Here is a 26,125-nt window from a genome sequence, read left to right on the forward strand (position 1 = left end):
GCAAGTATGAAGTCTGTTGTGGATGAGAGAGCTTGGGAAGTGAGTCAGTTGTTGTTCGCTGATGATACAGCGCTGGTGGCTGATTCATGTGAGAAACTGCAGAGGCTGGTGACTGAGTTTGGTAAAGTCTGTGAAAGAAGAAAGTTAAGAGTAAATGTGAATAAGAGCAAGGTTATTAGGTACAGTAGGGTTGAGGGTCAAGTCAATTGGGAGGTAAGTTTGAATGGAGAAAAACTGGAGAAAGTAAAGTGTTTTAGATATCTGGGAGTGGATCTGGCAGCGGATGGAACCATGGAAGCGGAAGTGAATCATAGGGTGGGGGAGGGGGCGAAAATCCTGGGAGCCTTGAAGAATGTGTGGAAGTCGAGAACATTATCTCAGAAAGCAAAAATGGGTATGTTTGAAGGAATAGTGGTTCCAAAAATGTTGTATGGTTGCGAGGCGTGGGCTATGGATAGAGTTGTGCGCAGGAGGGTGGATGTGCTGGAAATGAGATGTTTGAGGACAATGTGTGGTGTGAGGTGGTTTGATTAAGTAATGTAAGGGTAAGAGAGATGTGTGGAAATAAAAAGAGCGTGGTTGAGAGAGCAGAAGAGGGCATTTTGAAATGGTTAGGGCACATGGAGAGAATGAGTGAGGAAAGATTGACCAAGAGGATATATGTGTCAGAGGTGGAGGGAACGAGGAGAAGTGGGAGACCAAATTGGAGGTGGAAAGATGGAGTGAAAAAGATTTTGAGTGATTGGGGCCTGAACATGCAGGAGGGTGAAAGGCAGGCAAGGAATAGAGTGAATTGGATCGATGTGGTATACCGGGGTTGACGTGGTGTCAGTGGATTGAATCAGGGCATGTGAAGCATCTGGGGTAAACCATGGAAAGTTGTGTGGGGCCTGGATGTGGAAAGGGAGCTGTGGTTTCGGGCATTATTGCATGACAGCTAGAGATTGAGTGTGAACGAATGGGGCCTTTGTTGTCTTTTCCTAGCGCTACCTCGCACACATGAGGGGGGAGGGGATGGTATTACATGTGTGGCGAGGTGGCGATGGGAATGAATAAAGGCAGTGTGAATTGTGTGCATGGGTGTATATGTATGTGTCTGCGTGTGTATATATATGTGTACATTGAGATGCATAGGTATGTATATTTGCGTGTGTGGACGTGTATGTATATACATTTGTATGGGGGTGGGTTGGGCCATTTCTTTCGTCTGTTTCCTTGCGCTACCTCGCAAACGCGGGAGACAGCGACAAAGCAAAATAAATAAATATGAATAAATATATGTATCTGATAAAACCGTAATTTTTACAATGTATTTCATGATACACTGAAAAAGTGTGTCTGCTAAAAAGAGTAAGCAGGATATTAGCTGAAATGATTACCTATAATCAAACAGCCTAGTTACATCTGGATATATTCAGCACCTGAATTTAACTAACAACAAGACCTACCTGTTATAATGACCTAACCAGCATAATGATCCCTCAAAGCAGCAGGACCTATCTAGCTTCAGGTCCCAACTGGCAGCAACAAGAGTACCCAATTAAGACAAAGGCATCTTTTCTCGAACTAATACATCTCGGAACAGCTGGTCCTACTTGGAAGGCTCCAATTAGTTAGAGAAGGATCTAATGAAAGAAGACGTACCTAAAAGAGCAACTCGGCAATACCGTCGACGGGTGGCCATAGCAGGGCAGGAGGTCCAGGTTCCTGTCAGTGGGTCATATCTCTCAACACTGCTCAGACAAGATGCCCCATCATAACCTGAAGAGTAAAGTATTCTCTGTAGGTAGGACTCATGGCTAGAATGTCAGGCAATGAAGTTGCATTAGTGGAGTTTTGAAGATGAACTTATGGTGCTGGTGAGTGTTTAAGGATATAAAATTGGTGGTTTAAAATGTTTGTCAACTTTGTAGTGGATAAGATTTTGCTGAACGGCTGTCTGATGATGTCTTCTTTATTTCTTAAAGGTCCTGAGGAGTATTCTTATGGTATTATGGTAATCACAATGAAGTGATGGCTTTGTGAAAATTAGTGCACATACATTTTTCACAAACATTAATGCACTATACGTTTACCTCAACACACCCAGTATGAAAGCTACATGGATAAGCCAGACCTCATAATCTCCAGAATCATATCTCATTAACATTTTCCCCATCAGTACCATAGCACTTCCACCAACTATTTCCACATTATGATATCTTATATACTTTAACCAACCGTCAAAAATAGTGACTACTAAAACACCTAGCACATCGTCACCACCACACCTCCACTTGCACCCTCCCTTCCAGCAAATCACAATTACCTGCATATCTTCCCCATAATCTTCTCACATCACATCATCACCATAACCTCCTTTTAGCATATCATCACCAACATATTCATGTGATGCCTTCCCCAGGCAACGCCTAACACTATTTTCACGTGATGCCATCCTCCTAAGATATCTTCACCAAATCCTTTTTCCCAGTATAACTCTACCACCAAAATATCCCCAAACACAACATCTCTACTACATACCTCCTACACAGTAGATGAGCCCATTGGTAGTGCCTATACCGAGGCAGGATCGCTTAGTCCCCATAGCAGTAATGTTCATCCACTTGTTCAAGGCTGGGTTGTACATCTCAGCTGAGGACAGGTCACACGCGCCATCGTAACCACCCATCACATAAAGGTACCTCCCTAGAGAAGTTACCCCAGCCCGTGACCTGCTCCCGAATTAGGTCACAAGAGACACAAAGGGTGAAAAGAATGGAAAATGATGGTAAAGTGCACATGACAAAGGGCTGGAGGGAAGAGAGTTGGTTAGTGTGTAGAGGATGAGGGTGCTGGGGTTTGGGAACACATGAAAGGAAACTGTGGGTTTTGGTTATCATATGGTCGTGGAGGAACTAGAGGAGCAAAGATCTGACCAGTTGGATACACATATAAGGAAGCATAAAAGTACAAATTACCTCATGTACAAATACACATGTATGTATGCATACAAACATTTATAGATGTACTTCAATAGATACAGAAGCATGACTTCATGGTATGAGAATAAGAGATGAATCTAATAACCTGAGAACTAAAACTGTATATAGAAATGACTTACAAAAGTTTAAAAACTTGAGTGATGGTGGAAAAAGTTTAATCAATGGGACCCTCTAAGTGCAGAAATTCCAATAACATAAAAATAGGTAATTACATACGCTCTGAAAATAACACACACACACACACACACCAACAGACTCACCGTCTGTAGTTCATGGAGGCTACAGGCATCCACCGGTCAGTCCGTGGGTTGTAGCACTCCACCTCACTGTGAATAGCGAACAAACTTCCTCCACCTGGCCGGGAGTAAGGCCATGTTAGTGGTGTTAGTGGGTTAAGTTATGTGTGTTAAAAAGGCTTCAAGCATGTATTAGAGGACTTTGTGGGAACTAAAGGGTGCCTTCAAAGGGTGATTACCGCATTAGTGGGGGTTAAAAGGTGTTAAGATACTGAGCGCTAGAGGATGTTTTAGAGGTGTTAAAGGGTATAAAGTAATGTAGCAGGGATAAATTGGTGTTAGAACCTGAGTTAAGGCTTTTATGAGGTACTGGGTGTTAGAAGCTGAATAACGGTTTCTCTGTGTTAAAGGGTGTTGGTGGCAGCAAAGGATATCACATGTTTTGACAGGTATTCAGTGCATGTGTGAAGAGCCTTTGTAAGTCCTAATGTGAGGTGTGTTGGCAGGTGCTGAAGAATGATAGAGAGTATATCAAAGTTCTTTATAAAATGACAATATCCACAAGTTTTAAGCTAAAGATGTGAGTAGCCACTGAGTGTTCATAAATGTGTTATCATGAGTATGGGCATTAGATGTGTTAGTGGTCTGTCCGGTGTTCATGTCACAATGTCAGCAAGTGTGTGGCAGGTGTTCAGGGACAACTGAAAGTATATCAGTCATAGGGTTAGATGGAGCTTGTTTGATGTGTTAGATATAAAATGGTGTTAGAAAGTGCTTTATGGATCTTCCAGGGTTGGAGGTATCCTACTATCAGGTGTTTTTGTAGCTGTTAAAGAATCAGTGAACTTTCTGAAAGAGTGTGTTCTTGGATATTATCAGTTGTTTTAGCATGCGTTTAAGTGAGTTAGAGTCTGTTCTTGGATGTAAGAGAAGTAAGATAGATCAGCAGTGATTTGGGATATCTTGCCAGGTGCCAAGGTTGGGATAAACAACAATGGGTCTACAAATCTAAAAACTAATAGTGTACTCTTATGAAAAAAAAATCCTACGTGAAAAAAACAATGAAGTGATTCTGCAGTTTTTAGGAAATGTCTGAATTTCCTGAAGAAAATTTTGAATATTTCTATAATGTACATGAAGCACTGGAATTCTTTACAAAGTCTGAGCTTATAACAAACATTAGAATCTCTTCACAAGAGACTATATAAAAAGAATTACCTCTCAGAATATTCTGTAATGCAAATAGAAGATAAGGATCTTCCAGAAAAATCTCGGCAAATTCTGAAATCTATATAAAAAACATCCCCCCCAAAAAACTCAGAACATTCTATTACTAATAAACATAAGAATCTCTTCCCAGAAAACATGCAATAATTTTTCATTATATAAAAAAAATATAAAAAGCTTCTACCAAATAATATTTACATGCCATGATTTACAATAAACATAAATGCCCTATCAGGCAACTCCCAAGGCATCCTGTAATTTACAACACATTAAATTCTTCCCTAAGAGAACTCCTAGAAAATCCTGAAAGTCATATCAAACTCATGAATCTCCCCTTACAAAACTTCCAAATTATTCTGCAACTAACAACAAAAATAAAAACTGTCTCCCAGAAAACACACTTAAAGTACCTCATACCAAAAAAGACGAATCTCTTCCCAAAGACTTAGAAAATCCTAAATAGATGTTATACTAAGATACTCAAGTCAAAACATTTCACTGTCACAACCTGAAGAATAAACTTTACTACTTTTACAACATGTATTCTAAAACTGGCTGAAATATCACTTTTGAGTGAGAGGGACATAACATCTAACCATGTAATCATGAGGCAAAACAATATACATGTGACAAAAAAAAATACAAAGGTATTATATTTACTTGACAGAAACGCTGTTTTTCAATTTATAAAAAAAAAAAACTGCATTAAGACACAGAAAATATACATCAAAGTTGAAGGCTTAGTGAAGCAGGTTGCTAATGAGTACTGGTGCAGAGAAGAGAAAGAAGGAGGAATAATGGGAAAGGAAAGAAAGAGAAAAAGAAGGGAAATTGAAGACAGAAAGAGTAGGTGAGGGTCCAACACCAGTTTGGGACCCTTAGAAGGTTGATGGTAATGTGAATTCAGAAGAAAACTAAGTGAGAAACATCACATCCCATGGAGCCTCAAAACAACAATTATAGACGTCCTCCTGCCACCCTTATGGACGCCAAAAAAAAATTATTGAATATAAAGTTGCCTTTTCCCAGCTCTCTTGGGTGCTGGGTAGTAAGGGCTTCCTTTGATCCATCCCCCTCACTCTGGTTGGGGAGTTGTATGGCAAAAGAGGACCCATCTACTATGATCTTGGTGATTCTAAGCAGTTAAGTCCCTACCTCATTACTGGCTGCCTGAAACTGATCTGTAAGTTTAAGCAGGCTGAATAGAAGCTGAAGCAAAAGATCTTAGTAAGATGGAGGGAAAAAATAAGACCAGATGGAAGGACGGGTAGACATATATCAACAACAAAAAAGTACAGAGTTAGGAAATAAAGAGGAAGAGTTAAATTAGAGAGATGGATGTACAATGTGATACACTATCCTATTGGAATCAATTCATAGCAATCCAGTAAATCAGTATACCCAAAACAATGAGAAATGGACACATACTCAAATGTATAGATATGCCAGGAAAACATAGACAAACATGTACCTGGCAAAAGCTAGGGTATTTATATCTGGCAAATGCTGAAGTGTGTATTTTTGTGTGCATAAATGTGGTTAAGACAGTGTGCATACAAGGTTAAGAGATGGGACAAGATGAGTGTAAATCACTATACTCTTGACACACAAGCAAAGAAAACAGAGTCCACCAGCACCAGAGACTTACCACAGGCAAAGAGGTAGGGCTTGACACCATCAGGGAGTCGCTCTTGGGTGCGAGGGGAGGTGAGGGTGGCCCGCTGCTCAGGCAGTAGGTGGTACTTCAGTGCCTCTAGCAGCAGTGGGTGGCAGCATGGGTTCTCCCGCACTAGTGGTTCTGCATCCACATTTGATGTCAAGAAGTCTCGTGACAGCAGTGGTAGACGTACGTGTTTCAGCAGCTGTGGATGGGAAGCAAGTGTGGCTGAGCAGCAGGTGTGATAGTGGTAGGTGCGGGAGGCACCTGCAGATGGGGGACAGGTGTGGGAGGCAGCTGTGGATGGGAGGCAGCTGCAGATGGGAGGTGGGTGTGGGAGGAAGCTGTGGATGGGAGCAAGTATCAAAGAGACACAAAAGGCAAAATAAATATAAAAAAAAAGGAAAAAAGATGAGACGAACTATATGTAAAGATAATTATTTCAGTTTATACAGAAATTATATTTTCATCATATGTCATTATATTTGTGTTATTTGTTGTTTTTGCAGCAGGCAATTATATCATATTTCTTTTAAAAGGGCTTGTCATGATGAATGAGATTAGGGTGTGATTTTGTATTGTTGAAACAATAACAATAGCTTGGCACCACTTATGAAAATGCTGTTTCTCTCAATATCTCTGCCTTCTCCACCTTAAAACCACCTTGACATGGCACATATTACATGGTGTCAGGTGTGTCTACACCTCACATGCTTCTGGCTATAAAGATAAGCTACTTGAGTGAGAGGCAAGAAGTGAGGCGCTGTGAGGCGGCAATCTCCCTGTGCCATTGTTGTGGTTGCCTAGAACGTTCAGGATGAGAATTCATTGTCAGCTTCCTGAACTCCTGATACAATCGGGTAACACAGCAGAGAACTGGAGAAGGTTCTGCCACGAATTTGATATATATCTACTAAGTTCTGAGAAAGATGAGAAGGATGAGATGAAGATTGCCTTACTACTAAATTGTGGTGGAAGAGAATTGCTAGATATATGTATATATATATCACTTTCCCTGTGGAGGAAGCTGATAAAAAGAAATAAAAGACTTTCATAGAGAAGTTGCAAGAATATTTTGAGCCAAAGAAGAATGTCACTTATGAAAGATACATTTTTAATAGTAGAGTGCAACAGGCTGATGAAACTATTCATAGTTTTGTTACTGACCTAAGAAAGAAGGCTATAAACTGAGTTTGATGCATTGAAGGATGAAATGATCAAAGACAGAATTATATGAGGCACTGATAATGACAAGCTACATGGATGGCTGATGAGAAAAGGCAACACGACCCTTGATGAAGTTGTACTACAGTACAAAGCTCATGAGGTGAGTAATGAACAGATGGAGTAGTTTTGTGCAGCTGCAAGCACTCTGGATGTCCACAGTGTGAAGTCAAAGAAGAAAAGTGAGTATCAATCCTCAATTCCTGGCAACACATTACAAAGGCCCTGTAAGTTCTGTAGCTTCAAGCATGTCTTTGGAAGGATACTCTGCCCAGCTAGCAACAAACACTGTATGAAGTGTGGCAGGACTGGACATAGCAAGAGTAGGTGTGATAACTTCAGCAGTTCTGGAAAAGGCAAGTGTAAGTCAGGCTGGCAAAGAAACCAGTGGGAGGTTTATCCCTCCTGAAGAAGTCAGCAAAAACAGTATCCAGTTAAGAGAACCAGTTTACTCTTCTCCTTCAAGATCAACCAGTGTCTATCCAAATGGATATAGGAGCTGAGGTCAGTGTATTGCCTAGAAGAATCTATGACCAGTTAAGTGGAAAACCAAAGTTGAAATACACAAGGACTATTGGTTGCTTTCACTGGAAGTAAAATTAAACCCCTTGGTAAGTGTCAGATGAAATGTTTACATAACTCTGGAAAATATCAGCTCTCTTCATTGTTGATGTAAATTGTGTGCCACTGTTGAGTAAGAGTGCCTGTAAATTGTTAGGGTTAGTCAAGTTCATGAATCAAGCAAGCCAGAGACCAACTTAGACACAACCACTGACAAGGTATTGCAGAAATATAAAGATGTATTTGATGGACTGGGATGCCTAGAGGGTAAACTGTATCTAGAGATTGATTCAAATATTAGCCCAGTGGCTCATCCACTACATAAAGTGTCTGTAGCTCTGACAGACAGATTAAAATGTGAATTAGAGGACAAGGAAAAGAAAGGTGTAATCATTAGAGAAAGTAATCCCACAGGACGGTTATTGTGGATAAGGGAAGTAAATTAAGAATAAGCCTAGACCCAAGAGATTTAAATAATTCCCTGAAGAGGCAACACTATCCACTATCTACAATTGAGGAAATATCAACCAGGTTAGCAGATGCTAAGGCATTTTCTGTGTTAGATGCCACCAAGGGGTTTTGGCAAATTAAACTAGATGAACAGTCTTCCACACTGCTTTTATTCAGTACTTGTGTTGGTAGATACAGGTACTTCTGTCTTCCGTTTGGGATAAGTCCAACTCCAGAAATCTACCAGAGGTACATGCATGAATTGTTTGATGACCATGATGGAGTGGAAATTATAACGGATGACATACTGGTTTATGGTAGTTCTGAAACACATTATGATGAGAGACTAGAGGAAGTCCTTAAGAGATGCCAGGAAAGAAATCTAAAGTTGAACCATGCCAAACTTAAGCTTAAAACTGAGTAGGTAGAATACTATGGCCATGTATTAACAGTAGAAGGGTTAAGACCAGACCCTAAGAAAGTACAAAGAATGCTTCTCAGACTCCAGAAATATTCCTTTGACGTACATTACAAGAAACGGAAGGACATGCATACAGCTGATGCTCTGAGTAGAGTCAACTGGGCTGAAGAAGTGCAAAATGATGAACTAAAGGTTCAAGTAAATCTAGTAACTCATGACCAGCTAGATACTGCAGGTATAAGCTTGAAGATTCTTAAAGCTAGGACTAAGGAAGACAGAGTATTGAAGACTCTTAAAGAATTCACATTAGAGGGATGGCCTGATTGTAAGAGAGAGACACTCCTGTAGAAATCCATGCCTTTTGGAATTAGAGGTTAGTTATGTAGATGGAATACTGCATAAAACGAACAGAATCATAGTGCCTAAGGAACTAAAAAGTAAGGTCCTCAAACACATTCATAAATCTCATCAAGGTACAAAAAAGTCTCTAAGGATAGCGAGAGATCTTGTGCACTAGCCTGGAATGGGGGCTGAACTTAAGGACCTGATTAGTGCTTGTGCCACCTGTAATGCTTACAGTAACCACCAAGCAAGGGAACCACTGATGCTTCATGAAGTCCCTGAACTCTCCTGGCAAAAACTTGGAGCTGATTTATTTGAGATGAAAGGGAAGAGGTATTTGCTGCTTGTTGATCATTACAACAAATATTCTGAATTCGACTTATCAGAAGATGCTGTATCATTCTGCTAAGCATGGAATACCTCAGACTAATCACAGTGACAATGGCCCACATTTCACAGCTGTAGAATTCAAAGGATTCTGTAGGTCATATGGAATAGACCACACAACTTCATACCCCTTTTATCCAAAAAGTAATGGCCTCCCAGAAAAAAGTGTACACACAGTAAAGAAGCTGATGAAGAAGGCAGTCAAAGAGGGCAAGGATCCCTATTGAAGTGTGCTGAATTATAAAAATACTCCTGTAGCGGGGACAGCAATTTCCAGTCAGTTATTGTCTGGTAGGAGAACACAAGCCATACTTCTCACTTCTGAAGCCTTGTTACAATGCTAAAGACACAGGACCCACTGATTATCAGACACCTACTTTAAGACTCACAAGATAGGCAGAAACTATATTTTGACAGAAGCTTTAAGCTACTGCCTGAATCGGAAGAGGGAAATGTGGTTAGACTCAATAATGACACAAGTAAAGAGTTAAAAAAGGGTACAGTGGTTGCTCCTAGATCATATTTGGTTAAGAAAAGTGATGGTCAGACTTACAGGAGAAATAGGCAGCAATTGCATAAGACAGCAGAAAGCCCAAATGCTCTAAAACATGCTCGTGGTTATGATGATGAACTAACTGATGTATGTCAAGTTGAACTGGAAGAGGTGACAAGTGCAGTGGACACAAATGGGGAAGGTACACCAAAGAGGAGTAAGCATGATTCCAGTGAGGTTAGAACATCTAGAGATAGACTAATACAACTCCCTAAGAGGTTAGATCTATACATGTATGATGTAAAAGTAATCTTTGTACTTTGCATACCTATGAAAAATGATGTGCAGTTTATATACAGTTATCTTATTCTATTTCTTTCATTATCTATTGTTTTGGGGAAAGATGTAATGATAATTATTTCAGTTTCTACGCAAATCAAATTTTCATTATATGACATTATATTTGTATTATTTGTTGCTCTTGTAGCTGGCAATTGTATCATATTTCTTATAAAAGGACTTGTCATGATGCATGAGATTAAGGTGCAATTCTGTATAGTTGGAACAGTAACAACAGCTTGGCGCCACTTATGGAAAAGCATTTTCTTTCATTCCCTCTGCCTTCTTCACCTTAAAGTCACTTTGACATGGCACATTTTACACTATATATGGGGAAGGGTATGAAATGACCAGATGTGTAGGAAATGACATGAGAAAAGACAAGTTTGTGGGAAGAGAGATAGGTTGGGAAAGAAGGACAAGTTAATAGGATAAGTTATGAGAGAGAAGACAGATCGACTTATTTAGGAACAGATGTGTAAAAAAAGGCAGGTGTATGATAAGTGTCAGATGCGTAGACACATTGAGAAAAGATATTCATGAACCCCAAACAGCATACAATTAAATGTATAATACATCTAGTAATAAACTAGTTTGAAACGGTTTCAACATTGGGGAGGGGGGATCATATAAAACCTAGGGGGTTGGAGATCAAACAGAACAAAGAGAACCTCCACTTTTTATCTTGAACCCCAAGGAACTGTTCTAGCTAAGTGTAATTAGAACTTTTAAATCTCTGCCTTTCAACTGAAATTCCCAACTAAGGGCTCTTTACCAGTGTAAGACACTTAGAAACTGGTTTGTCATTGTTCGAGCATAAAAAACAGCCCGTTCCCCTTTTCTCCAAAGCACACATAATGCTTGACAACATATAACTAACATGACTTGTTCTTCCTCACCCTACGAGTCTCCTGCAGTGAACACTACATGCTAGCCTTGCCCTTTTGGCAAACCTCAACTAAGTTCTCGCAAGTAAGTACTCTCTCTCTTATTCTTACCTCAGGCACAAACTTCTGTCTCTCCGGCAGGTCATGCTTGACCCAGGAAATTACGGCTGTGAACACTTTCTCTTCACAGGGAACGTTAAGCTGGGCTGAGGCTATCAGCTCCTCCACCTGCAAGGGAGATCAAGATCATGTTATCTGCTGGAGAGATTGGGGGAACTTAGGTTCTCTGTCTACAAACATGAGATCAAGATCACATTCTTTCCTGAGGTGAGAAATATTACATTCCCCATCAGCAAAATACATCTGCAAATAATTTTCCCTCATGAAGAGATGGAGATAGATATGAGGGAAGATGAAGATTAAAAAAGGCATGAAAGCTTTCACAATTAAAACTCCCTTATTTTTTCTAACTTGGGTATCTCTTTGTTTTGCTATCCCCTCCATACTAAGCTGTGTTTCATATTTTGTCTACTGTCATAAACAACTTCAAAAGGACCCAGCTTTCTGTTGCTACTTGCATTCCTTTGTGTTTTTTAGCTAACAAGGGAGGCCAAGAACTTTTCTGTAATGAAGAAAGTGGATGATAGATAGATGATGTACATGGCATTTATTTTGGAGATTGATCTGGAGCAAAAGAAAGGATATACCAGAGATTTATGAATGATCATCTTGCCTACTTGTAAGGCAGAAACTGATCTGTTCACCATTTGTAGGGCAAATATGGAACCATTCACTTTCTGAATGGCAGGGACGGATCTTATCTGTTTGCAAGCAGAGAGGGATCTGTTTATTTGTTTGTAGGGCAGAGATGGATCCATTTACCTGCTTGTAGGGCAAAGATGGATCCGTTCATCTGTTTGTCAGGCACAGACGGATCTGTTAATCTGTGTGCAGGGCAGAGACAGCTCCATTCAACTGTCTGTAAGGCAGAGACAGATCTATTCTCCTGTTTGCAAGGCAGAGACAAATCCGTTCACCTGTTTGCAGGGCACAGACAGGTCTGCTCACGTTTGCAGGGCACAGACAGATATGGTCGCCTATTTGCTGAGGCAAAGGCAAATTCACTCATCTGCTTGTAGGGCAGAGAGGGATGTATGAGACCCATCATGTGTTTGCTGGGTAGAGAGAGATCTATTCACCTATTTACAGGGCAGAAATAGATCCATTCATCTGTTTACAGGGCAAGAGACAGATTTGTTTGCCTGTCTCCATAGAAAAGATGGATCCATTCAACTGCTTGTTGGGCAGGAAAGTGCTCGCTCCCCTGTCCTGTTTGTACAGAAGGAAAGGGTTCACTCACCTGTTTGTAGGGCAGCAGGAGGAACTCCTCGGTACCACACACCTCAGGGAAGTTTTGAAGGGCAAACCTGTGTGAGCGAGTGTGTAGTTCCCCACAGCTGTGGGCATCTGTGGGAAGAGAGATAGAGAGAGAGAGAGATGGATGGGATGAGTTTTTCAGGCTACACATAAAACTGTTGCACATGTTTGTTGGTGTTCCCACATCTCTTGCCTCTCAACACTCCCTCCCAAGTGCTCTAACAGTTATGTACATCCCTCAGGGATACATGCTCATATCATTAACATTTACCAATACATGCCTTCAAGAAATGCTTCAGCATACATGCCTTTAAACATTTTATTTCATTTATTTTGCTTTGTCGCTGCCTCCCATGTTAGCAAGGCAGTGCAAGGAAACAGATGAAAGAATGGCCCAACCCACCCACATACACATGTAGTATACACCTACACGTCCACACACGCAAATATACATACCTATACATCTCAATGTATACATATATATACACTCACAGACATACACATATATACACATGTACATGATACATACTGTCTGCCTTTATTCATTCCCATTGCCACCCCCCCACACATGAAATACCAACCCCCTCCCCCCTCATGTGCGCGAGGTAGCGCTACGAAAAGACAACAAAGGCCACATTCGTTCACACTCAGTCTCTACGCTATCTAAATAAACTACTTCATCATCCATGGCCCTCCTTTGACACATCAAAAGTGGAGCCAAACATGTATATTTTTCCCTCTACACATGTAATAAAATTCCTCTCTCCTCTGCTACATCAGCTACAAACAGTCTAAAAATCCTAGCTTCTGTGAAACAGTCATGTTCATGTGGTCAGCCCTTGAGTCAGACGCCTGCTGAATTTTTTGTTTTGAGTTTTATGGGTATTTCATTACTCCACTTGGCAGACTTACACTAATATTGTATCTTATTCAGTGGAGATGATTTTCTCTCAGTGTACTGGCTTTCTCAGCCATATTTCCTATTCCCAATCTTAATGCATGTCCCTGCAGGGTGGGTGTGTCCAACCAGTGAAGCAATCTGAGCTGGTAGACTACCCAACCACACAAGAATACTTGTCAACCTCCCCCTTACCCTTGAACTCCTCCTTTTATCACCAACCACACATCCAACTTTTCTCCTTAACCTCCCTCACCTGCGAAGCTCCTGATGCCAAGGCAATTGGAAGGGTGCAGTTGTCGCATGAGGAACTTGCAGCATGCCTCCCTCACACTGACCATTTGCAGTAGACTGGAGGCTGGTAGCAGTACCTGATGGGAAGGAGACATACAGAGATATTTCAGTGGATTTGTTCATCTGAAGGGGAAGGAAAGACACGAAGGGAGGCAACTTAAGGGGTCGCTACGTCCCTAGGGGAGAAAAGATACTAAGGCAGTCAACTTGTGGGGAGAAAGGACACAGAGACAGACAACTCATGGGGATTCCATATATCCTAAGGGATAAAAGACATAGAGACAATTTGTGGGGGTCTCTACATCCCTAGGGGAGAAAAGACACAAGGAGGGCCAACACAGAGTGTCTCCACATCCTTTGGGGGAGAAAAGAGACCAAGGGGAAAGATATAGTGGGTCTCTACATCCTTTGGGGAGACAATCTAAGGAGTCTCTGTATCTTAAGAGGAGACAATACATCTCTAGGATCTCTAAACTTCTCTGGATGTGAAAGGCACTGATGGCAGATACCCCAGCGAAGGAGACAGAAGGAGACATCTCTAAGGTCACTATGTCTTGAAGGGAGACAAATAATACAAGAGACTATTCCAGTCTCTTACTCTCTCAGGAAACGATAAAGTCAAGGCACAGATCAATAAGGGATTGTTAAAGGACACAATCCTTTACTCCAAAAAGAAAGGATTCTAAACCCTTTGCTGAAACACAAAATGACAAACTTAAACAATCCAAAGGTATTGTATCAAATACTATCAAAAGTAGCATGGCAGGCAAACAAAAAAAAAGTGTTTCTTTGACAAAACACTTGAGGATAGTTTTGAGAACAGATATGAAGAATCGAAAGTGTTCTGAAAACGGCCTACAAGAATTGTTTGGTCATTCATCATAGGTGTGACATGAGATACGGTGATTTTCTTCGACTATTTAGTTCTAATTCAGTCTGAAATTTAGACTTTTTTTCTACTAGTTTACTATTCCATCAGGCAATACACACACACACACACACACACACAGAGGGTAGCAACAGGAATGGATGAAGCCAAGCAAGTATGGATATGTACATGTGTATATATGTATATGTGTGTGTATGGGTGTTTATGTATATATATATATATATATATATATATATATATGTGTATATGAGTGGATGGGCCATTCTTTGTCTGTTTCCTGGCGCTACCTCACTGATGCGGGAAACAGCGATTAGGTATAATAAATAAATGAATAAATATCTATGTCATTTACGATAGAGATAGGGCAGTGAGTGGTGGGATGAAGAAGTAAGATTATTAGTGAAAGAGAAGAGAGAAGGCATTTGGATGAGTTTTGCAGGAAAGTAGTGCAAATGACTGGGAGATGTATAAAAGAAAGAGGCAGGAGCTCAAAAGAAAGGTGCAAGAGGTGAAAAAGAGGGCAAATGAGAGTTGGGCGAGAGAGTATCATTAAATTTCAGGGAGGATAAAAACATGCTTTGGAATGAAGTAAATAAAGTGTGTACAACAAGAGAACAAATGGGAACATCGGAGAAGGGGGCTAATGGGGAGGTGATAACAAGTAGTGGTGATGTGAGAAAGAGATGGAGTGAGTATTTTGAAGGTTTGTTGAATGTGTTAGATGAGAGTGACAGAAAAAGGCTGTTTTGGTCAAGGTAGTGTGCGAAGTAAGAGGGTTAGGGAGAATGATTTGGTAAACAGAGAAGAGGTAGTAAAAGCTTTGCGGAAGATGAAAGCTGGCAAGGCAGCGGGTTTGGATGCTATTGCAGTGGAATTTATTGAAAAAGGGGGTGGCCGTGTTGGTGACTGGTTGGTAAGGATATTTAGTGTATGTATGACTCATGGTGAGGTGACTGAGGATTGGCGGAATGCATGCATAGTGCCATTGTACAAAGGCAAAGGGGATAAAGATGAGTCCTCAAATTATAGAGGTATAAGTTTCCTGGGAAATTATATGGGAGGGTATTGATTGAGAGGGTGAAGGCATGTACAGAGCATCAGATTGGGGAAGAGCAGTGTGTTTTTAGAAGTAGTAGAGGATGTGTGGATCAGGTGTTTGCTTTAAAGAATGTATGTGAGAAATACTTAGAAAAGCAAATGGATTTGTATGTAGCATTTATGGATCTGGAGAAGGCATCTGATAGAGTTGATAGAGATACCCTGTGGAAGATACTAAGAATATATGGTGTGGGAGGCAAGTTGTTAGAAGCAGTGAAAAGTTTTTATCGAGGATGTAAGGCATACGTACGAGTAGGAGGAGAGAAAAGTGATTGGTTCTCAGTGAATGCCGGTTTGTGGCAGGGCTGCGTGATATCTCCATGGTTATTTAATTTGTTTATAGATGGGTTGTTAGGGAGGTGAATGCAAGAGTTTTGGAGAGAGGGGCAAGTATGCAGGTGATTGCAAGTAGTGGTGATGTGTGTTTTGAAATGGTTTGGTCACATGGAGAGAATGAGTGAGGAAAGATTGACAAAAAGGATATATGTGTCAGAGGTGGAGGGAACAAGAAGTGGGAGATCAGAGTGGAGGTGGAAAGATGGAGTGAAAAAGATTTTAAGCGATTGGGGCCTGAACATCAGGAGGGTGAAAGGCATGCAAGGAATAGAGTGAATTGGAACGATGTGGTATACCAGGGTCAACGTGCTGTCAATGGATTGAACCGGGCATGTGAAGCGTCTGCCGTAAACCATGGAAAGTTTTGTGGGGCCTGGATGTGGAGAGGGAGCTGTTGTTTCAGTGCATTATACATGAAAGCTAAAGACTGAGTGTGAACGAATGTGGCCTTTGATGTCTTTTCCTAGCACTACCTCACACGCATGTGGGGGGGGAGAGTGGGTTGTCATTTCATGTGTGGTGGGGTGGCGATGGGAATGAATAAAGGCAGCAAGTATGAATTATGTATATGTGTATATATGTATATGTCTGGATACATATATATATGTATATGTTGAAATGTATAGGTATGTACATGTGTGTGTGTGGACGTGTATGTATATTCATGTGCATGGGTTGGGTCATTCTTTCATCTATTTTCTTGAGCTACCTCGCTAACATGGGAGACAGCGACAAAGTATAATAAAAATATATGTTTATATGAGTGGATGGGCCATTCTTCGTCTATTTCCTGGCGCTACCTCGCTGACGCAGGAAACAGCAATTAATCATGATAAAATCATTTACCAACTCCCTAATTCATTTCCCTATCTATTACTTTCTACAATTTCTCTAATTATCTATCTACATATCTATCATACTACTTATCTCTACAATCTAATGTGTTTAAATAGGTGTTTATATATATTCATCCATCTCTGGGGACAGGGGAAAAGAATACTACTCATGTATCTCCTACAAGTGACAAGAAGGCAACTAAGAGGGGTGGAAGCAAGGGTTCTGGAAATCCTCCTCTCCTGTATTACTCTCTAAGAGAAGAAACAGGAAAGAGTCAAATGCAGATCTCCTATAAGGTTCAGTCATCCATTCTAGATGCTATCTCACTCTGGCGGGAAATAGCAAACATGTACGACAGACAAAATCAAACGAGGGTATGCTCAGCTATCTATATCTATTAGGCTGAACTATCTATATCTACTAGGCTCAACTATCTATATCTACATTTTTATATCACTAGGCTGAACTATTTATATGACTAAGCTCAACTATCTACATCCTACATATGTATCTATAAAGCATTCTTTTCATAAATTAGTTGAGCTATACACAGGATGGGCCTTAACACTAGTGTTGAGTGTGGGGGCACCATCCCTAGTCTTGTGGGAAGGGAAGGGGGTGGCATTGTTGTTGGAAGCTCCCATCTCCTGAGTGGAGAGATGTGGCTCTATTGACTAACAGAGAGAGAGAGAGAGAGAGAGAGAGAGAGAGAGAGAGAGAGAGAGAGAGAGAGAGAGAGCACACACAGACCTAAGGTGCACGAGAGGTGGTCTGGCCCTTAACACTACTTGAAAAAATGCTGTCCCGTTAAAAAGAAGCAGAAGAAAAGGATAACACAGCAAAGGCTTTCTCCCCACCTTCAACCCCAGACTGGAAATAGGCAGGAAAAAAAATACCTTGCAGGACTAAAACATCTGATGGAAACTTTGACAGGAAAGCCAGAGGGTGGAATGAACATGAGGGCTGAGAGAGAGAGAGAGAGAGAGAGAGAGAGAGAGAGAGAGAGAGAGAGAGAGAGAGAGAGAGAGAGAGAGAGATACAGACCTGTACATTGTCCTCAGTGATGATTATCTCGCCAGTGTACGAGTACTCGACCAGGAGCTGCAGCGCCGTTGAGTCCAGGTCCTGAAGAGCGACTCGTTCCTGTGTCTTTTCCACCAGGTCACCTAACCCGGAGGGGGTTTAGGGGGAAAGAGAGGACACTCTTAATAACTGCCAACACTATGGGGGTTCCCAGGTCAGAGGATGTTGTGGGGGTTACCAGGTCACAAGATGTTGTCAGGTTGACAGGTCACAGGAAGTTTTGTGGGGGTTACCAGGTCACAGAAAGTTTTGTGGGGGTTACCAGGTCACAGAATGTTGTGGGGTGTCAGGTCACAGGATGTTGTGGGGGTTGTCAGGTCACAGGATGCTGTGGGGTGTCAGGTCACAGGATGTTGTGGGGGTTGTCAGGTCAAAATATGTTGTGAGGGTTACCAGGTCAAAATATGTTGTGAGGGTTACCAGGTCATAGGATGTTGTGGGGGTGTCAGGTCATGGGGTTGCCGTAGGGGTATACAGTTTACAAGATGTTGTGGGGTTGTCATAATGTTAATGGGGTTTGGAAGAATAGGAAGACTTGTGATAAGATGGTAAGAGTTGATTGGGTCAGACAAGATGATAGGAATTGATTGGATCGGTTAAGATGGCAAGAATTGATTGGGTCAGTTAAGACCGTACGAGTTGATTGGGTCAGTTAAGATGGCAAGAATTGATTGGGTCAGTTAAGACCGTAAGAGTTGATTGGGTCAGTTAAGATGGCAGAAATTGATAGGGTCAGTTAAAGTGGTAAGAGTTGATTGGGTCAGTTAAGATGGCAAGAGTTGAGGGATCAGTTAAGATGACACGAGTTGATTGGGTCAGTTAAGATGGCAAGAATTGATTGGATCAGTTAAAGTGGTAATAGTTGATTGGGTCAGTTAAGATGGCAAGAATTGATTGGGTCGGTTAAGATGGCAAGAGTTGACTTCGTCAGTTAAGATAGCAAGAATTGATTGGGTCAGTTAAGATGGCAAGAATTGATTGGGTCAGTTAAGATGGCAAGAATTGATTGGGTCAGTTAAGATGGCAAGAATTGATTGGGTCATTTAAGATGGCAAGAATTGATTGGATCAGTTAAGATGGCAAGAATTGATTGGGTTATTCAAGATGGCAAGAATTGAATGCATTAGTTAAGACTTGTACAGTTGAAAACCTTTCACTCTCCAACGGTAAGTTATATGGTCCAATCCAACAATTTTGTATGAGTGTAAACCATAGTATTCATTCTGTAGAACTTACAAATGTAAACTCCATTCACGACTTTGTCGCACGTAAATTAACGAATTCATCTTCATGGTACTGTTGAATAGCCACATACTACACCATACATTGTTTACTGTGAGAATTATGGCCGTTGAAGTAAACATTTGAGGCCAAAGCATCCAAGTAAACACGGGAGAGAGGCTGTACCCGACCCACTGCTTCGAAAAGCCGAGGCTGAACCACATGAAACGCCTGGTCGAACCCTCGGTCTGAACCAGATGAAACGCCTGGTCGAACCCTCGGTCTGAACCAGATGAAACGCCTGGTCGAACCCTCGGTCTCAACTGGAAGACACGGGCCTTGTGAGGACACACGGTTGAGTGAAGCTGTGTCGAACCGTCTCGAACGGCATAGACAGAGCTTAAAGACAGACACACGCCCGGTGGAAACTGGACACGAACTTCTGTCTCGACAGACGGAGGTCGGTGCAGTTTCGAATCTAGTGAATCCGGGATCTTACAAGCTGCTCTGGGATTAGACGCAACAAATTCCAGAGTTAGATGGAACTAAACATTTATCTCTATATAACCCCAAGGACACACCGACCCCGAGATAATGTCAATATGAAAAAAAAAAAAATTCAAAAGTCAAATGACAAAAAAAGCGAGCAAATAAAACCACTGGATGATAAATATAAATATAAATATAAATATAAATATAAACATACACACACGGTGGGAACTCCTCCTTTCTTCTTCTCTCTCTCTCTCTCTCTCTCTCTCTCTCTGGGGAGGGACGAAGCCCGACACCGTCTGCCACAGTTCCCCCCTTAAGGGAATGTGTATATGGCCCCTCTGGGGGTCTGGCGCTAGCTAAGCACACACACCCCAGCTGCACTTTCTGGTCTTCGCCCTATACCTGGTGTTGTTTACTCTGTGTGTGTGTGTGTGTGTGTGTGTGTGTGTACACAGGAGTACGTGGGACAATGAGACTTTGCAACGAACCCAGAGCCAACCCTTAGGGAAGACACCTACTGCTGCTAGAGAGAGAGAGAGAGAGAGAGAGAGAGAGAGAGAGAGAGAGAGAGAGATCCCTCGTCCCCAGGGTTGCAGTACACCACACCCCCGACACACCCAGACTATTGTTACTAGAGAGAGAGAGATCCCTCGTCCCCAGGGTTGCAGTACGACACCACACCACACATCCCCAGACCATTGCTACTACAGAGAGAGATCCCTCGTCCCAAGGGTTGCAGTACGACACCACACCACACATCCCCAGACCATTGCTACTACAGAGAGAGATCCCTCGTCCCCAGGGTTGCAGTACGACACCACACCCCACACAAACCCAGACCATCCCGGCTCGTCCACAACCGCTACAAAAACAGCCACCATTACAACCACTGTGAACACCATCTATAATTCAGTACACCGCGTACTCCAGTGTTATGTATAGACCGTCTTTTTAAAAGGTTCTTTTCCCCTGGTATTAACCCAATCGCATTTATCACACATTCTCTCTAACGGTATTAGCCACTGGTTGAAATCAACTTAAAATGTTAATCATAATCACCACTAATGACATAGTTAATTGCAGATGTTTGTAGCAAAATGCTAATCTCATACAGATGTCCATTTCACTTCAATCCAGATGTTAACAAGGGACTGTTACTTTCCCACAAGCGAACAAGGGCTTACAGATGTGAGTCCACGACAGATGTTCTATGCTCAACTTTACGTCGAAGAAACTGACAAATACTTCGAACAATTGTTCTAGTCCAACACAGGCGTTTAAAATGGATATGATCATCATCATCTGCAATTAAAAGATTGGAAGCATGTGTTCCAGTCAACTATACATTAGAGAGAGGGACGCAAAGGTCCAATTCTCTACACATGTTTAATGTAACCCTGCGCTCAAATCCAATTCTCTACAGATGTTTAATTAAAACCCTGAGCTCAAATTCAATTCTCTACAGATGTTTAATTCAACCCTGCGCTCAAATCCATCGGAAAAGTTCTTATTAAGTCCAAGAAACATTACTTCGTAGTCCTCCGGAGCAGAACGCACGTCGAACTCCCTCTTTTAGCGGTCTAAAGAGGATATGAACTCTTGACAAGAGGATCTGAACTTCCGAAGTGAGGGAATACGAACTTCTGATATAGGATCGGGGAGTCTCTCGCTAATCCCTCTATGAAAGTCGATGCGATCGGAAACCACGTCATGGCGATGCTCTTTTCTTTTTCCATATATTTCTCAAATACGAGAGCTGATGTTGACATAGGATTTACCAAAAGGCATTCAAAACAGCAAAAAGGCCATTGAATACCACGTCATGGCGATGCTCTTTTCTTTTTTCCTATATTTCTCAAATACGAGAGCTGATGTTGACATAGGATTTACCAAAAGGTATTCAAAACGGCAAAAAGGCCATTGAATACCACGTCATGGCGATGCTCTTTTCTTTTTTCCTATATTTCTCAAATACGAGAGCTGATGTTGACATAGGATTTACCAAAAGGCATTCAAAACAGCAAAAAGGCCATTGAATACCACGTCATGGCGATGCTCTTTTCTTTTTTCCTATATTTCTCAAATACGAGAGCTGATGTTGACATAGGATTTACCAAAAGGCATTCAAAACGGCAAAAAGGCCATTGAATACCACGTCATGGCGATGCTCTTTTCTTTTTTCCATATATTTCTCAAATACGAGAGCTGATGTTGACATAGGATTTACCAAAAGGTATTCAAAACGGCAAAAAGGCCATTGAATCGCTTCGAGTCTTGTCTGTGACAAGAGAAAAGAGATGAGGAACTCATAGATTAATATGATGAGAAAAAAATATAAATAAAGTTGTGGATTCCAAGCAAAATATATGTCCAATGTGTTCTTATACGTAATTAAGTTGCGCCTTTTTCCACTTCTGTAATTAATATATTATTTCATATGTCACCATTTCTCTTGAAGAGAATGTATTTTGCCTTTCTGAAAGCCAAACTCCTGCCCCAAATCCAGCTGCTTCGTTTGAGATCATAAAAAAAAAGGCCTTTTGATGAGTTTTCGTTCGAGATCATATAAAAAGGCCTTTTGATGAGTTTTTGTTCGAGATAATACAAAAAAGGCCTTTTGATGAGTTTTTGTTCGAGGTAATTAAAATAAAAGCCTTTTGATGAGTTTTCGTTCGAGATAATACAAAAAAGGCCTTTTGATGAGTTTTTGTTCGAGGTAATAAAAAAAAAAGCCTTTTGATGAGTTTTCGTTCGAGATAATACAAAAAAGGCCTTTTGATGAGTTTTCGTTCGAGATAATAAAAAAGCCTTTTGATGTTTTCGTTCGAGATAAAAAAGCCTTTTGATGAGTTATCGTTCGAGATAATACAAAAAACCTTTTGATGAGTTATCGTTCGAGATCATATAAAAAAAAGGCCTTTTGATGAGTTTTCGTTCGAGATAATAAAAAAGGCCTTTTAATGAGTTTTCGTTCGAGATCATAAAAAGCCTTTTGATGAGTTTTCGTTCGAGATCATATAAAAGAAGCCTTTTGATGAGTTATCGTTCGAGATTATAAAAAAAAGGCCTTTTGATGAGTTTTCGTTCGAGATCATATAAAAAAGCCTTTTGATGACTTTTCGTTCGAGATAATATAAAAAAAAGCCTTTTGATGAGTTTTCGTTCGAGATAATAAAAAAGGCCTTTTGATGAGTTTTCGTTCGAGATCATAAAAAAGGCCTTTTGATGAGTTTTCGTTCGAGATCATATAAAAAAAGCCTTTTAATGAGTTTTTTTAAGTACCTGTATTTAATCCCATCTTAACCCTCTCTTTTCTCAACTAAATAAGTTCCAGTCGTCTCATTAACTCTCATAGACTTTGAACTTTAATCCTGGAATCACCTTGGTGGCTAAACATAACATTATCGCCATTTTTTATGCCTTTTATTTTCCCTTCTTCAAATTGGGTCACCGAAACTGAATATAATATTGAGAAATGCGACCTCTGGCAACCCCCTCCTCCCTCAAAGTCTGGTACAAGAGGCGCAAGACACACTATAACCCTCCCAGCATACGAACATCGACCGTAAGGGAGGAGGGAGTGTGGGTCATATCCTTGTATTGCCCTCACTGTATGAGGAGGGTCGTTAGCGAAGGAGAGGCGGCAGGAAAGAAAACGGGAGTAAAGAAGAAGGGATGTCACCACAATGGAAAAGAAAACAGATATAAAACGCCTTTGGGTCAAAATTGGAATAGGGTAGAGCACAGGGAGTTGATGAGGGCAGGTCAGGTCATGGACTGAACGTGTTGGGAACACGAAGAATGGTCCAGGAGGAAAGACTGGAACAGACCAGGAGGAAAGGCTGGAACAGACCAGGAGGAATGGCTGGAACAGACCAGGAGGAAAGACTGGAACAGACCAGGAGGAATGGCTGGAACAGACCAGGAGGAAAGGCTGGAACAGACCAGGAGGAAAGACTGGAACAGACCAGGAGGCAAGACTGGAACAGACCAGGAGGAATGGCTGGAACAGACCAGGAGGAAAGGCTGGAACAGACCAGGAGGGAATGACTGGAACGGACCAGGAGGAAAGGCTGGAACAGACCAGGAGGAAAGGCTGGAACAGACCAGGAGGAAAGGCTGGAACAGACCAGGAGGAAAGACTGGAACAGACCAGGAGGAATGGCTGGAACAGACCAGGAGGAAAGACTGGAACAGACCAGGAGGAAAGACTGGAACAGACCAGGGGGAAAGGCTGGAACAGACCAGGAGGAAAGGCTGGAACAGACCAGGAGGAAAGACTGGAACAGACCAGGAGGAAAGACTGGAACAGACCAGGGGGAAACGCTGGAACAGACCAGGAGGAAAGACTGGAACAGACCAGGAGGAAAGACTGGAACAGACCAGGGGGAAACGCTGGAACAGACCAGGAGGAAAGACTGGAACAGACCAGGGGGAAACGCTGGAACAGACCAGGGGGAAACGCTGGAACAGACCAGGAGGAAAGACTGGAACAGACCAGGAGGAAAGGCTGGAACAGACCAGGAGGAAAGACTGGAACAGACCAGGAGGAAAGGCTGGAACAGACCAGGAGGAAAGACTGGAACGAACCAGGAAGGAACAGCTGGAATGAACCAGGAAGAAATAGCTGGAACGAACCAGGAAGGAACAGCTGGAACGAACCAGACAGGAACAGCTGGAACGAACCAGGAAGGAAAGCTGGAACGAACCAGGAGGAAACGCTGGAACGAACCAGGGGAAAGACTGAACAGACCAGGGGAAAACTGGAACGAGACCAGGAAGGAAACGCTGGAACAGACCAGGAAGGAAACGCTGGAACGAACCAGGAAGGAAAAGCTGGAACGACCAGGAAGGAAACGCTGGAACGAACCAGGAAGAAACGCTGGAACGAACCAGGAAGGAAACGCTGGAACGAACCAGGAAGGAAAGCTGGAACGAACCAGGAGGAAAGCTGGAACGAACCAGGAAGGAAAGCTGGAACGAACCAGGAAGGAAAGACTGGAACGAACCAGGAAGGAAAGACTGGAACGAAGCCAGGAAGGAAAGCTGGAACGACCAGGAAGGAAAGCTGGAACGAACCAGGAAGGAAAGCTGGAACGAACCAGGAAGGAAAGCTGGAACGAACCAGGAGGAAACGCTGGAACAACCAGGAAGGAAACGCTGGAACGAACCAGGAAGGAAACGCTGGAACGAACCAGGAAGGAAACGCTGGAACGAACCAGGAAGAAATAGCTGGAACGAACCAGGAAGGAAACGCTGGAACGAACCAGGAAGGAAACGCTGGAACGAACCAGGAAGAAATAGCTGGAACGAGCCAGGAAGGAAACGCTGGAACGAACCAGGAAGAAAACGCTGGAACGAACCAGGAAGGAAACGCTGGAACGAACCAGGAAGGAAACGCTGGAACGAACCACGAAGGAACCGCTGGAACGAACCAGGAAGGAACAGCTGGAATGAACCAGGAAGAAATAGCTGGAACGAACCAGGAAGGAACAGCTGGAACGAACCAGACAGGAACAGCTGGAACGAACCAGGAAGGAACCGCTGGAACGAACCAGGAAGGAACAGCTGGAACAAACCAGGAAGGAAACGCTGGAACGAACCAGGAAGGAACAGCTGGAACGAACCAGGAAGGAACAGCTGGAACGAACCAGGAAGGAACAGCTGGAACGAACCAAGCCAAAAAAGACGAGGGGGGGGGGGGGGTTGGGCTGTCCCAGCCAATATCAAGAAGTGGCCGAAGGAGGTGATGGAGGAAGGGATGGAGGGAGGGTTGGAGGGAGGGATGGAGGGAGGGAGGGATGGAGGGAGGTGATGGAGGAAGGGATGGAGGGAGGGTTGGAGGGAGGGATGGAGGGAGGTGATGGAGGAAGGGATGGAGGGAGGGTTGGAGGGAGGGATGGAGGGAGGGATGGAGGGAGGGATGGAGGGAGGTCCAGCGTGTCCATGCGACGGGCCCCCCTCCTCCTCCTCACCACTCATCGTACGCCCGGCAGTGCTACTTTAAACCACCACACCCCCTCCCTCCCATCCCTTCCTGACGCCTGGCCTGGCCCTCCACCCATCCCATCCCCCCTTCCCTCTCCCATTCCGGCTAGTACCCCTTTAAAGCTCCCTTGTACTAAGGGAGGGGGAGGGAAGGGAAGGGAGGGGGAGGGAGGGAAGAGGGGCTCCCTCCTCTTGTATTTCAGGTGGCGAACGCCACTTTAAAACCACCACCACCGTCTCTCTCTCTCTCTCTCTCTCTCTCTCTCTCTCTCTCTCTCTCTCTCTATCTATTTATCTCTCTCTCTCTCTCTCTCTCTCTCTCTCTCTCTCTCTCTCTCTCTCTCTCTCTCTCTATCTATCTATTTATCTCTCTCTCTCTCTCTCTCTCTCTCTCTCTCTCT

General features: G+C 42.5%; 1 protein-coding gene across 1 annotated transcript in view; it reads right to left on the reverse strand.

Annotated features, from left to right (window-relative positions):
• The window catches only part of LOC139746875 (kelch-like protein 17), a 128,806-nt gene that overhangs the window by 48,274 nt on the left and 54,407 nt on the right, over nt 1-26,125 (reverse strand). Inside the window, exons 5-12 of the mRNA XM_071658529.1 lie at nt 17,982-18,103; nt 13,740-13,854; nt 12,569-12,675; nt 11,320-11,436; nt 6,096-6,309; nt 3,245-3,338; nt 2,524-2,714; nt 1,645-1,761 (exon numbers count right to left, since the gene is read on the reverse strand). Coding sequence (XP_071514630.1) covers nt 1,645-1,761; nt 2,524-2,714; nt 3,245-3,338; nt 6,096-6,309; nt 11,320-11,436; nt 12,569-12,675; nt 13,740-13,854; nt 17,982-18,103 — 1,077 coding nt within the window. The remainder of the gene's footprint in view (nt 1-1,644; nt 1,762-2,523; nt 2,715-3,244; nt 3,339-6,095; nt 6,310-11,319; nt 11,437-12,568; nt 12,676-13,739; nt 13,855-17,981; nt 18,104-26,125) is intronic.

This window comes from Panulirus ornatus, chromosome 5 (assembly GCF_036320965.1).
Source record: "Panulirus ornatus isolate Po-2019 chromosome 5, ASM3632096v1, whole genome shotgun sequence".
Classification (NCBI taxonomy): domain Eukaryota; kingdom Metazoa; phylum Arthropoda; class Malacostraca; order Decapoda; family Palinuridae; genus Panulirus; species Panulirus ornatus.